General features: G+C 48.8%; 1 protein-coding gene and 1 long non-coding RNA gene across 6 annotated transcripts in view; one reads left to right on the top strand and one right to left on the bottom strand.

Moving 5' to 3' along the window:
- ALPK2 (alpha kinase 2) overlaps positions 1-12,810 on the bottom strand; it is a 114,725-nt gene that overhangs the window by 61,382 nt on the left and 40,533 nt on the right. For 4 of the 5 annotated variants that reach the window (XM_070050093.1, XM_070050095.1, XM_008261415.4 and 1 more), the window contains exon 4: positions 5,512-7,189. In XM_070050093.1, the coding sequence (XP_069906194.1) occupies positions 5,512-7,189 (1,678 nt within the window). Of the gene's footprint in view, positions 1-5,511; positions 7,591-12,810 lie in introns of all 5 variants that reach the window. The other variant, XM_070050094.1, reaches the window with a different exon arrangement.
- LOC127492375 (uncharacterized) overlaps positions 6,483-12,810 on the top strand; it is a 43,777-nt gene continuing 37,449 nt past the window's right edge. The window contains exons 1-2 of the long non-coding RNA XR_011379312.1: positions 6,483-6,896; positions 7,069-7,209. This is a non-coding gene — a long non-coding RNA (uncharacterized lncRNA). The remainder of the gene's footprint in view (positions 6,897-7,068; positions 7,210-12,810) is intronic.

Below are 12,810 nucleotides of genomic sequence, written 5' to 3'. Positions count from 1 at the left end.
GGGGTCCACGTCTGAGCACCCCCCACCAACCTACTGAACTCAGGACCTCCGGGGAGGGATTTGAGCACCTCCAGGAGGATGCTTCAGAAGTTTTTGGAAAATAGAATTAATAAAAGATAGTTTGTTCTGGTGCAAAGGAATTTTGGAATCCCTGCTTTTCCATGAACTTTTTGAAGACGTGTGGCTTTGGAACCCATCCAGGGTTCTCAGCCCGGGAGGTATAGAGAATCACTTGGGAGTGTTTAAAACTCCCTGTGCCCAAGCCACGCTGTGCGACTCGGGCAGCTAAATGTTCGGAAGCTCCCAGGTGAGTCCAGGTAGAGGAAGGGCTGAGACCCCCCCCTCCCCGGCCTGGGGTCTTCTACAATGAGGAAGACATTGTTCTCCGTGACCAGGGCTGCCAGAACTTCAGGGCACATGGGATCTCCCAGGAATCTGTGTAACATGCAGGTTCTGATTCCAGAGCACTGGACCAGGGCCTGGGAATCTGCATTCTTAGCCAGCTGGTTTACAGTGCATGGCCAGTAAGGCTATAGGTCCTAATGGCTTTTCCTTGATTATTTAACACAGACTGAGTGTAATTACTGCAGTGAGCCTGGGCAGTAAGGGGTCCTGCAAGTCTGGGACAGTTAATGGCAGAAGTGGCCCAGGAGGCTTTGTGATGAAAAACAAAACAAATGTTTGTGTTACTCCCTGGGCGGGCCATGGAGTGGTGCTGACAAGAGGTAGACTGCCAGGCTGCCACGTGCTGAGAGATGAGCAATTAGGGAGAGGTCGGGCTGCTCAAGTCTCTGAAGTCATTTGTTCAAACAGTTGTCAGTTTGGGCAGACACATTTTATTATTCAAGTAAATTCATAATCTCAGGTCGTTCTGTCCCACATCCAAAAGCTGTGTTTCGAGAAGGCCACGTGTGCTTTCTCATGTGTGCCCTGCCTGTTACTGCATGGCCGTGTGGATTTCCACGTGGCTGTTTCACACCTCCTGGCCAGCTAGGCTGAATCTAGATTTTACAAAAAGTTCCTACACCATCAGCTCAGATCTGCTCAGCCCAGAAGAGGCCAAGTGATTGAAACACAGTTAGGAGCTGGTGAGCTAGGGTGGCAGGTGGCCACCTTAGGAGGCATGTTCAAGGTCAACTTGGACTCCAGGTCTCTCTTAGCCTTTGGCTTTCAGTTTAAATCAATCCTCAGAGGGAGGGCAAACATAGGACCTGCGTGGCATCCACATGGTCCCCTTCTTTCCAAATGACACATAGTACTGATAACTGTTTTTTAGAAACCAAAATACACTGTTTCTCTGACCGCTAGTTCAAGTGGACTCTTTATCTGTTCAGTGTGACAGGTTCATCTGGGCCACTCTTTCTGGTTGGACCCAGCTCTTGGCCATGAGGTTGATGTCATCCTGGTAAAATCCCCAGCAGGTAAGAGGCCATAAGCTTTGGTCTCACCTCAAAGAAGGGGTGAGAAGCTGATATCTTTATGGAACACTTACTGGTGGTTTGCTAAGTGTTCTTTTAAAAATAGACAAAAAGCCTTCACAATAAATGGTGCTGGAAAAATTGGACATTCACAGGCAAAAAAGAACCTCAACTTAAACCTTACTTTGTATAAGAACTCAAAACAAGCCATAGACTTAAATGTACAACATAAAGCTATAAAACCTATAGACAAAAACATGGAGGAACATCTTAAGGATCTCAGTTCTTAGACTTGACACAAAAAGCACAATGCATAAAAGGAAAACATGGGTAATCTGAACTTCATCAAAATGAAAATCTTTTTTCCATGAAAAGTCCCTGTGCTGGGGATGAAAAGTCAAGCCAGAATAGGGAGGAAATTTTTGCACACCAATAAAGGACTAGAATACGTATAAAACTGTCAAAACCATAATAAATTGAATAAGAAAATGGATCCAACAGAAGTTTTATCAAAGAAGATATGTAATAGGCTAATAAGCATATGAAAGCAAGCCTCGGCATCATTAATAGTTAGGAAATGCAAATGAAAACCATGATGCAATATCGCTAAACTGAAATCAAAGTGTATAGCATAAAAGGAAAAATATTGTGCCACCACCTGCCGGTGAGGGTGTGGCGAAACTGGACCTTCATGCATTGTTGATGGGATGAGAAAATGGGTCTCCTCCCCTGGTATCTCATTGTGTCTATGCAAAACCCAAAACAATCCCAAGCATTTCAAATAACAGATATTCAACATGTAATGCAGTTCTATAGCTATGTATTTAGTCTGTGAGAGCGCCTACTGTGTGGCAAGCACTATTTCAGGGACTTGGCGTACGTCAGTGAACATATCACCTCCCATCACAGATCACCTTCTATGCTTAGTGGTGTTGCCTGATCCAGAAGATTCTTAACTACCAGGACCCAAGAATACATTTCCATACTGTACACTGTTGACCCCATGACCCCAGACAGAAATGCAAACCTCTGGGGTGAAGCTGTGCGGCTGTGCATGCAGAAGGAGAGACAGCACTTTGGATTTCAGACTACAGATGATTTTACCCACAGTGTGGCCGGGAAAGAAACCTAAGATGGGCAGGCTGTCAGGCCTAGCCGCTGAGTTGGATCAGGAAAGTGAGCTCCAAACCAAGATGAAGGATTGGCAGTATGACCCTTGAAGATGATTCAAGTTAGCCTGGGGTACCCTCTCTATTTTCCACTCCCTAACTGGGATTAGCTTTGTAGTCTTCCATAAAAGTAGAGAAACTGGGGGCTTTCCAATCTTAGCCTGGCTGAGTACTATTTCAAGACAAATCCTAGCAAGATGGCCTTGATCGGAAAAGAGAAAAAGGAAGACAGAAAATGAATACACCTGGAGACATGGGTCTAGGCAGGAGACAGTCTGTAGTATTTGCCTTGTTTGTAAGACAGGAAAGTAGAGGGATGGGATTTTCTCAGAATGCTAAAAGCACTATGCAGATGAAGATAAAATATTAAAAGGGAAGCTGCTGGTCACTGTCTCTCCCAAAAGACTCCTAAAGGTAAGTGAATGAGGCAAATGTATTAATGTTAGTCCCGATCCAGGATTCTTAACCATGTGAGATTTTTAGGTTCCTACAGGCGTTGAGGGTTCTGAGAACAAACATTGAAATGTCTTTGGACTCAGTTATGGAAAGGTTCGGCAATCTTTTTTTAACAGTCTTATAAACAGCTGTGTTTAGTTCCCAATGATCCGCCAGTGCCTCTGTGACACATTGACAATAGTATTTGGCCACTTGCTATAAATCTGGGCACATTGTCTACCTGTCCAAGAAATACAGGCACCTCCTACAATTAAATGGAAATTTTGGCTTGGGCAAAGGAATCTCCTTTCTCTAATATGCGAGTCCTGTGGCAAAGTCTTTCTCCTTCAGTCAAAGGAAAACGTATCCCACAGAAACAAAGATCCTATTTCTAAAAGGCTGCCCAGAACTGCTTTTGAATCTCACCTGCCATTCAAGTTTTTCATTGTCCCTTGAGTGAGAGGTCAGCTCTGCTAGTGAGCACCACCAGGTGAGACACGGTCCCTGCTCCCTACAGAAAATGCAAGCTCTTGGGTTTGCTTTTGGAACAATGATGAGATATGGGATCAGTGCTTTAGTCACACCTCCAAAACCTGGTCAGACTTTGAGCTGATAGCCGGTGTGGCAGAGATGTGAGGGTACTTCAGAGAGTTCGAGAAAAAATAGAACTGAATTGAAAGCTAGGTTTACTTTGTGCAAAAAGCTTTTTGAAATCTTTAGTATGCATTTTCTATGACCTCTTTGGAGACACCTCATAGGCATGGGCTTCCAAATTTGGAGCATCAAAGTTAACTTGTATTTTAGTCCCATTTTCCGTAACCTTTTGGAGGTGCCCTTGTATATTCATGAATGCAAGAGATCCCCACAAGAAGTTCCGGAGAGTGCTCAGGACGGGTGACCTTGGCCCTGACACGGCCGGGTTCTTTGGGCTGCATCACTAATAAACAGGGAGGCTGGAGTTGACTGGGCTGCTCCGTCTCGGAATTCAGTTTAGGGTACGAGCTGAGCATGGAAAGGGGGTTCCTTCCGTCAGCTAGAAATTGCCTCCCACAAGGGTGGCTCTAAAACTCGCGTTGTCGATTGCCCCCGTCCCTCCACTTACTCCTTTTGGGCCCCTTAATCCCACCCCCTCCCCCATACCTTTAACCTGTCCTAAATGAATAAACAACTGTAAAGGCACTGAGGTGAGTCAGGAAGATAATTGATGAGCAGAGAAGGAAATGTTCCATTCACTGGTAGGAAATCAATTCATGCTGCCACTGCATTTTGCACGCGCATGGAAAACCCAGCTCTGTAAGCTTGTCTGTAGCTGTCGGAGTGTGAGCTGCTCCGTGGTGTGTGGGTTAAAGACTGAAGAGGACCAAACTGGCTCTCCTGCAGAACGTGCAGTAGAAATGCAGCTTTTCTCTGGCCACTGTGGGAGTGTGCTCGGATCTGGAGATCCTTTGGTTATTTTACCACTGGGTCTTTGGAAATCAATGTATTTTTATTATTTTTTTTTTATTATTATTTTTTATCTCACAGAGAATTCAATGACTTGACACTTGGGAATCCCTCATTTTCCTTGGAACCTAGGCAGTCTTTACCATAAAAATAATATTAAGTCCTTACCACAAATTTGAAGAGGTACACAACCTCCAATGAAGATAATCGATGACTTTTTAAAGGCATTCATTTTCAAAAGTCAACCCTTAGCCATAGGACGGTATCAGCGCAAAATCCACTTACAATTCAAAATATATATAAGTTGTGTATCAAGCATAACTTCCTTTGCATGATAACTATTCCCATGAATGTAATTCCATCTCTTTAAAATATATCCCCGAGTCAGTATTAGAGGAAAATAAATTTACTTCCTGGTGAGTTTTTTTAAGCCTTGCTTTGTGGTCTAAGAAAAGCAAAATAAAACAAATGTTCAGTCAGAAACACCCCCACTGGCACAGCAAACCCTGCTTTGTCTACCTCCCTCAGCACCATCGGGAGAATTCTGCAAGTCTTTTGGAAACACTGAAATCTTCCATTTGCGCGATGAATTCTGATGAAAGCCAGAACTTGCTGTCTTCCAAGGAAACCCCCAAAAATGACTAAAAAGAAATGTTCCCCCCTTTTTTGAGGCTACACCCAAAACATTTGCTGGGGAAACTCTGAATAGTGGCATTGCCTGGTAAAATGCATGCGGTAGACAAAGTCTCAGGTTTCTTTCTCCAGCTGTCCAGGAGCCCATCAGTGGCTCTCACTCCTATCGGCCTCTTGCTATAATTAGGATGGCTGAGGGTTTATCTGGGTCTTTTTACAAAACCAGATTTCCTTCCTCCAGCAGCAGCTGTCATTCACAAGTGCCCTGACGGTCTCTGGAGACTCACTCTGATTTACACGATGGCACGGCCACCGTGTCCGTGCCGTGAAGGCACACTCATTCACGCACACGCACACACGCACACACACACGCACACCTTTTGCCTCGTGACTTGGAAAGCGAGGAGTCTTACCTGAAGAGGATCGCTGTGGTCTGGAACCTGGCTTCTTTCCTTCGGGTCATTCCCCTGCATCTGTTCTCCTGCAAGGCTTGCATCCCTTCCTTGGGGGAGTGAGGCTGCGGGCGTGGGAAGGGGTTTGGCGGCTCGCTGTGTCTGGGCTGGTCTAGCACGTTCTCCTGCACGGACACAGGCAGTCCCGGCGGCAGCGTCTGCCCTGGCGAGGGGAGCCCCTCTCACAGCACTCCAGATCGGTGGGTGCTCAGCAGCGTCCCAGGGATGGAGGAGATCCGGGGACTCCGGGGCGCTTTCTGGCAGGTTGGCGCTCAGCGGCCTGGGCCTTCCCTTGGTTCCTAGGCGCCTCCCCCTGGGAGGTTTCTGGGAGCCCTGCTTGCTCCCCGAGTCCCTTTCCCCCACAGTCCCCGGGCACTGCATCATCCCCGACCCCCCAGCCCAGGGCTCCGACTCCTTCTCTACCACTGCTCTCTCCGTGGTTAGCAGAATGTCGCCGGGCAACTCCTCTCCCGCTTCGTGGCTGTCTCTGGTTTCTCCTTGAATTCCTGGATAATCATTTTCCGCAGCCTCGGAAGCCGTGGGGGGTGCCGCAGTGCTCCCCTGTTCCTTCCGCGGGGCCGGTCCTGCGGGGTGAGGTCTCAGCGTACCCAGGGCCGGGGAGCTGGGCCTGCAGGCGCCGCTGCTCCTCGTCCCCACTTCTTGGGGTTGTGAGTGATGACCACAGAAGCCAGCAGTGGCATCCATAGGCCCGGTGTCACCCGACACCCGAGGCCCACAACCCATTACACTTAGGAAATGCTCACGCCCACCCAGGCCACACTCACTGAATTCCACCTCTTCGTCATCGCTTTCTAATAAAAAAACATGGTCAGTCCCCTGCAGGTTCCTTTGCCAGACTGCATTAGAGTAATCCGTCATAACATCGGAACATTCCAGATACTCCAGGTCATCATCTGAAAACTCCTCCGTGTAGGTTAGGGTTATCTCTGGGCAGAGTTCATAGTCACTGTCAGAGTCTTCGCTGGAAACTTGTGGGCTGACTTGCTCGTGGCCCGGGGCGCTGGCTCTTGGGTGAAGGCATTCGGTCACCTGGGAGAGTGGGAGGCTGCAGCTGATGTACTTGTGTGCTTTGGGCTGTTGATGACGGGAGGCTGACTCTGCATCGCTGGGGCCACTGGCATTGAGGCCATCACCCATCGGCTGTGCTACTTGGGAATGCCCCGTCTGGGGACAACACTCATCTTGTTTGTCGGGAGTATTTGTTGAATGGAGAAAACACAACCCATCTAGCAAGTCCTCTGTGTTACTGTTTTGCCTCGCGTCTTTAACATCCGGGACAGTTTCAGAACTGGATGCATGAGTGGCGTCCGTGGCCCGTAGCTGGAGTGAGTGTGGACAGTTGAGTTTGTGGGGGTCGGAACCAGCGGTCAGGGGCGTACCCCGAGAGATGCTTCCTTCCTCCTCCCAAGGGCATTCTTCCTTGTCAGTTTGATTTGCACTTCCCTCTTCATGTGTCCCTGTTTCCTGTTCCCAACCTGCGTCCCTGTCACCTTCCAGGGTAGAAGAGAGTTGGGGGTTCTCTGTTGAGCACTGGACCTCAATGGAAGCAGAGCAGCAGATCATCCCGGAGCAGTTCTTAGCCGTGACCTGATAAACAGCAGCATCGTCTGTGGTACAGCTGGGAGGACAGGAAGACAGGTGAGTTTGCCACGCCTGCACGTGCATGCCCGCATTCCCCATGCGGTGGCCTGCAACCAAAACGACCATTCTTTTACTGCATCCGGCTAAGGGTATGCAGGTCCCAGGCCACAGTGGAGAGAACTCTGGGAAGCCCCCACCTTCCCCTTTGCAGCTGCCCACAACCTTCCTCCAAACTGGCAATGTTGAGATGTGTTTCGATGAATGGGGGAAATGTTTTCTATTCTGTTGTTTTAAGTCATCGTTACGCTATGGTCATTCTTTTTCTGGAGTGAGATGTTGTGCACAAATCACTAATGCATTCTGCTTCCTGCTGTGGAACCGCCTGAGCAATAGTTCTTCTGAAGACCACGCTGGGAAGGCATGGCTCATGCCAGGGCACTGCAAAGATAATACCATAATAGGATTATGTGTCCAGAGGACAGTGCCATTTCCTCTTTAATCTAGCATGACCTAAAGGTCTAAACCCCCACCGTGATCCCCACTGGCTGCAAACTGACGTCCACATGCTGTGCTGCCCAGCACAGATCAGGCCAGGTGTTGGGCTTTGGCCCAGCATGGGAGGGACAGAATCCTGGACCAGACTGAGCCTGCTCACCCTGTTCCAGGACAACCAGGGCTCCCGTAGCTCCTCCTTTGTCGACTGGAGACACCCAGAACCCAGGGCAGGCTTCCTTGCTCTCAGGGCCCCTTCCCCAGGTTCTGCAGTCCCAGTAAAGGCTTGCTACCCTTGCTGGGTAAGTTGCAGTCTCTCTCATCTGAGATTCGCTGACCCCACTCCGGGCATCATTGAGCTCCGAAGTCCATGGTGATTTCCAGAAGGCAGGAGCTGCAGGTCTGGCTTGGACTGAGGTGTAACGCTTTGATCTTTATTGACTCCTCACTGTGAACCGTGCACAGAGGTCTACTTAGGAGTCTGCCCTAGACTCAGGCAGCCAGATCCGTCTGTCTTAGCCTTCCTCTTCCTCACTGCGGGGAGGCCTGTGCCTCCTCCAGCCAATAGGTGCTCCTAAGTCCTGAATCACTGGGTACTCACTCCAGAAGTCAGAGCCTAATTCCTTGATGCCTAGTTGAGCTGAGAACCTGGCTCCCCGGCAGAAGCCCTTTGCGGTGGCTGAGGTTGGCCAACCTGGTCTGTAACTGCTCCCTGACTTCACCTCGGCTGGTGGCAAGGAAGAATGAGTAAGCTTTTGGGAGGAAACAGTACCTGCTCCAGTCTATCTCACAGTCATTCAGAGGCCCAGATGACACATCATGGCAAAGGGGCTGTGCACGGCGGATACTTCCTGCTACCTGTGTTGTGCGGGAATGCGGAAGTACCAAGACCAAGTACCACAGCTTCTCAAGAAGCCTGCAGAGAGCTCTGTTGAAACTTCTTGACTCAGAATCGCAGGTTGTAGGGCCTGAGAACCTGCTTTTAAAATCCCATGGCCATTCTGATAGAAGCCGCCCCGGCCCCTCAGTGGCGATGTCCACACCCCCCTTCTCTTTACTCGGGCTTCAGTCTCTTCGCTTCAAGCTGAATCTTTTCAGTCAAGACACCTGCCTTCGCTGCTGTCTCACACTACCCACATCATTCTCTGCATGAACAATTCAGTTAATTCTTGGAGGTTTGGCCTCAGCAAAGAGCTCCCAGGGAGCCTAAAGAGGGCATTGTGGTCTCCTGGGAAATCCCAAGTGGTCAGATTGGCTGACCACAAGCCCTCTGCCAGAGGCACCACCTACCCTGAGGTGTGTCACCCCAACTTGTGGGCGAAGAAGAGAGAGAAAGAGAGGAAGATGAGGCTGGAAGGCACAGAAATCCAGGGAAGAAAGTAGTAGAGGAGGGAGGCGGAGGTCGTTCCCAAGAATCCAGAAGAGAACGCGGAGAGAATCTTGGAAAAACATGAAGGAAATAATTGGGCTCAGTACAAGTATATTTAATTTCTTAATGACTAAATAAGCAGGTGGGAGGTTGTCATAATTTGATGATATATAATTTTATGGGACATGTATTTCAATTGATACAAAATTTACAATCCATCTTAAGACCACTCAGGAAAGAGGACAAGGAGCTAGATTAAGTATAATTCACATCTTACTGGCTAATGAATGCCTTCGAGTTATGCCTTGAGACTGACATATCCTTGGTGATTACCTCAGCATCCCTAAGAAGACAGGGAGAAAATTGGGCAAGGAAGCTGGCAAGTGTTGAACACTTGTCTGCCCACTACATGCAAAATCGCAGCTCAAGGAGTTGAGTGATTTCTGCAAGATGACGAAGCGGGTAAGCACAGAGCTGGGACAGGAAACCAGAGCTTGTGGCTTGGAAGCTGGGCTCTGTGCATGCTCCCGGAGAGCTGACCCAGAGAACGGACATGACAGGCTATAAATGGGTTGTTTTGCAAATGCAGTGTTTCTGCCCTAAGTGGTCATTTTGATCAGTCAGTTGGGAAGCTTGTGTAGAATGTATGCTGGAGCCCAACATTATGGAAAAGTGCAAAAGGTGGCAAGGAGATGCTAAACACACGGTCCAACCCTAACGCGACGAAAAATCTACAGAAGGAAGTAGTGTTCATTTCTTAAAGAACCTGCAACTCTGTGCTGAGCTGTGCAGCACAAACCGGCAGGAAAAGGGAGTCCACTGGAGGCCTTTGGCGGTAGCGCTGAAAGTGCCCTGCGTGGATGGAGGTGTATGGTCTGTGCAAGATGCTGACAGAGCAAAAGAAAGAAAACCAGGACTCCAGTCACAGAGGAAAATCGGCACCCTGGCACCTCTGAGGAGCTCTGTCAAAGCCCCTTCCCATGAGTCTTCATCTCCGGCCTGTCTGGTGGCTCCCAGGAAGACCCTACCCACAAGACACTTCCTGTCGTCTGGGAGGTCACCCCCTGTGGCTAAAAAAAAAGTCCACAAGGGTCGGTGTATGGCTCACTAGTTAATCCTCCACCTGCGACACCAGCATCCCATATGGGCGCTGGGTTCTAGTCCTGGTTGCCCCTCTTCCAGTCCAGCTTTCTGCTGTGGCCCGGGAGTGCAGTGGAGGCTGGCCCAAGTGCTTGGGCCCTGCACCCCATGGGAGACCAGGAGAAGCACCTAGCTCCTGGCTTCGGATCGGTGTAGGTCCGACCGTAGCGGCCATTTGAGGAGTGAACCAAAGGAAGGACGACCTTTCTCTCTCTCTCTCTCTCACTGTCTAACTCTGCCTGTCAAAAAAAAAAAAAAAAAAAAAAAGAAAAGAAAGAAAAAGAAATTATAGATATGGAACAAATAGAAACTCTGAATTTGGAAATTACAATAACTAAAAAAATTTCACTCAAGGACTCAACAGCAGATGTGAGCAGGCGGAATAAAGAGTTCCTGAGCTTGAAGCTGGACAATTGAGATTACCCAGTCTCAGAAAAAGAAATAAAACAAAATGGAGAAGAATGAACTGAGTCTTAGAGACACAGAGGGAGCCACCAAGCTTATGAGATCTGTGTAATGAGATTCTCGAAACGAGAGGGTCTAAAGGAGGAGCCAGAAATATTTAAAGAAACTGGCAGAGAAGGGACTACAATAATACCTTCCAAATTTAGATTTTATCACTGACAACAGATACTTTTGGTTTCCCTGTTGTGGCAAAGACAGTTTAATTTTGAGGAAATAGGTGTCAGGTACCCACCACTGAATGGCCATCACCTGTCCATTGTTCTTCCAAGTAAAAATTGTACTCAAAGAAGCGACACATTCAGCTGACAAGTTAAATAATCACACAGATGCTTTCCCCCAAGATGACTCTGATCTCAGCAAAATCCCAGCAGAGGTGCTTTGTGCATAGTTTCTGTTTTATTACATGAAGTTTTTTGTAAAAATATTTTTATTTATTTATTTGAGAGGTAGAGTTACAGACAGAGAGGGAGAGACAGAGAGGAAGGTCATCCATCTGCTGGTTCACTCCCCAGATGGCTGGAGTTGGGCAATCCAAAGCTAAGAGCCAGGAGCCTCCTCTGGGTCTCCCACATGAGTGCGGAGGTCCAAGCACTTGGGCCATCTTCCAGTGCACTCCCGGGCCACAGCAGAGAGCTGGATCAGAAGTGGAGCAGCCAGGACATGAACTGGTGCCCTATGGGATGCTGGAGCTGCAGGTGGAGGCTTAGCCGACTACGCCTCAGCGCTGGCCCCTTTCACATGAGTATTACATGAGGTTTTAAAAGAGCTTTTACTGGGAGCCAGAGCTGTGGCATAGCGGATTAAGTCACCATCTGCAGCACCGGCATCCCATGTGGGTGTGGTTTGAGTTCTGGCTGCTCCACTTCCAATCCAGCTCCCTGTTAATGTGCCAGGGAAGCAGGGGAGGATGGCCCAAGTGCTTGGGCCCCTGCACCCACGTGGAAGACCAGGATGAAGCTCCTGGCTCCTGGCTTTGGTCTGACCCAACCCCAGCCGCTGCAGCCATTTGGGGAGTTAACCAGAAGATGGAAGATCTCTCTGTGTCTCTCTCCTTCTCTCTCTCTAATTCTGCCTATCAAATAAATAAAACTAAAAGAGCTTTTAGTGAGTCATCACAATTTAATAAAATTAATCTTTTCGACTGATGCATCAAGGACATTATAAAGTAAAACTTTTTCTAAAAAAAAGATTTATTTGAAAGGCAGACTTACAGAGAGAGAGGGAGACACAGATAGACAGACAGAGAGAGAGAGAGAGAGAGAGAGAGAGAGATCTTCAATCTGCTGGTTCACTCCCCAAATGGCTGCAGAGCTGGGCCAGTCCAGAGTCAAGAGCCAGGACCTTCTTCTGGGTCTCCCACATGGGTGCACGAGCCCAAGCCCTTGAGCCATCTACCACTACTTTCCCAGGTGCATTAGCAGGGGCCTGGATCAGAAGTGGAGCAGCTGGGACTGGAACCAGAGCCCATATGGGATGCTGACAGCATTTTGTTTATTGCTTTTAATTGTAATTGTATGGCAGCAAAGGATTCCGTGACAGCTAATATGTTTGGGATCACTGCCTTGATTCATGCTAAGGCACTGACAGATTCACCGCCTCTGCTTTTTACCATCTGTGTACCTGTCAACACAGGGAGAAAGGCAAATAGTGTTTAAGTATGCTCGCGATAAGAGTTTGGGTCTCATGGGTCCCAGGAAGGGCTCTGGGACCCCTTAGAGGTCTATGGATGCCCCTTGACTCAGTTATTTACCAGGGATACGTCCTCAGCACCCTCTCCCAGAATAGCGCTCGGCTACGGGAGCCTGGAAGATGGGCGCTAGCATGGAGATGCTGCCTGTTAAGAGCGTTTCTCTGCTCTCTTACGGCAGACACTTGGATGTCTTCGGTTTTCCTGGTTTGCAAAGGGGAAAGAAAGCCTATGTCTGGGCTCCCTCCCCGGGGCTTCTGACTCAGTGCCTACTACAGGGCTCTCTGTGCCTTACTTAGGGCAGAAGGAGGCTGGTTCCATCCATCTGAGAGCGCTAACCCAGAAGCTCCTCGGGATCCAGCCCACTTAGCAGCATCCCGTGCTTTGGAGTAAGAACCTGTCGCTCCCCCTCTTCATGGAGGAACGACACTAAACCTGCCTAGGCTTCATATCCGAGTCACGGCACCATTATGTCGCTCCCCGTCTTCGTGGAGGAACGACACAG

The sequence above is a fragment of the Oryctolagus cuniculus genome, chromosome 10 (assembly GCF_964237555.1).
Source record: "Oryctolagus cuniculus chromosome 10, mOryCun1.1, whole genome shotgun sequence".
Lineage (NCBI taxonomy): Eukaryota > Metazoa > Chordata > Mammalia > Lagomorpha > Leporidae > Oryctolagus > Oryctolagus cuniculus.
This window is presented reverse-complemented; position numbering and strand designations above follow the sequence as displayed.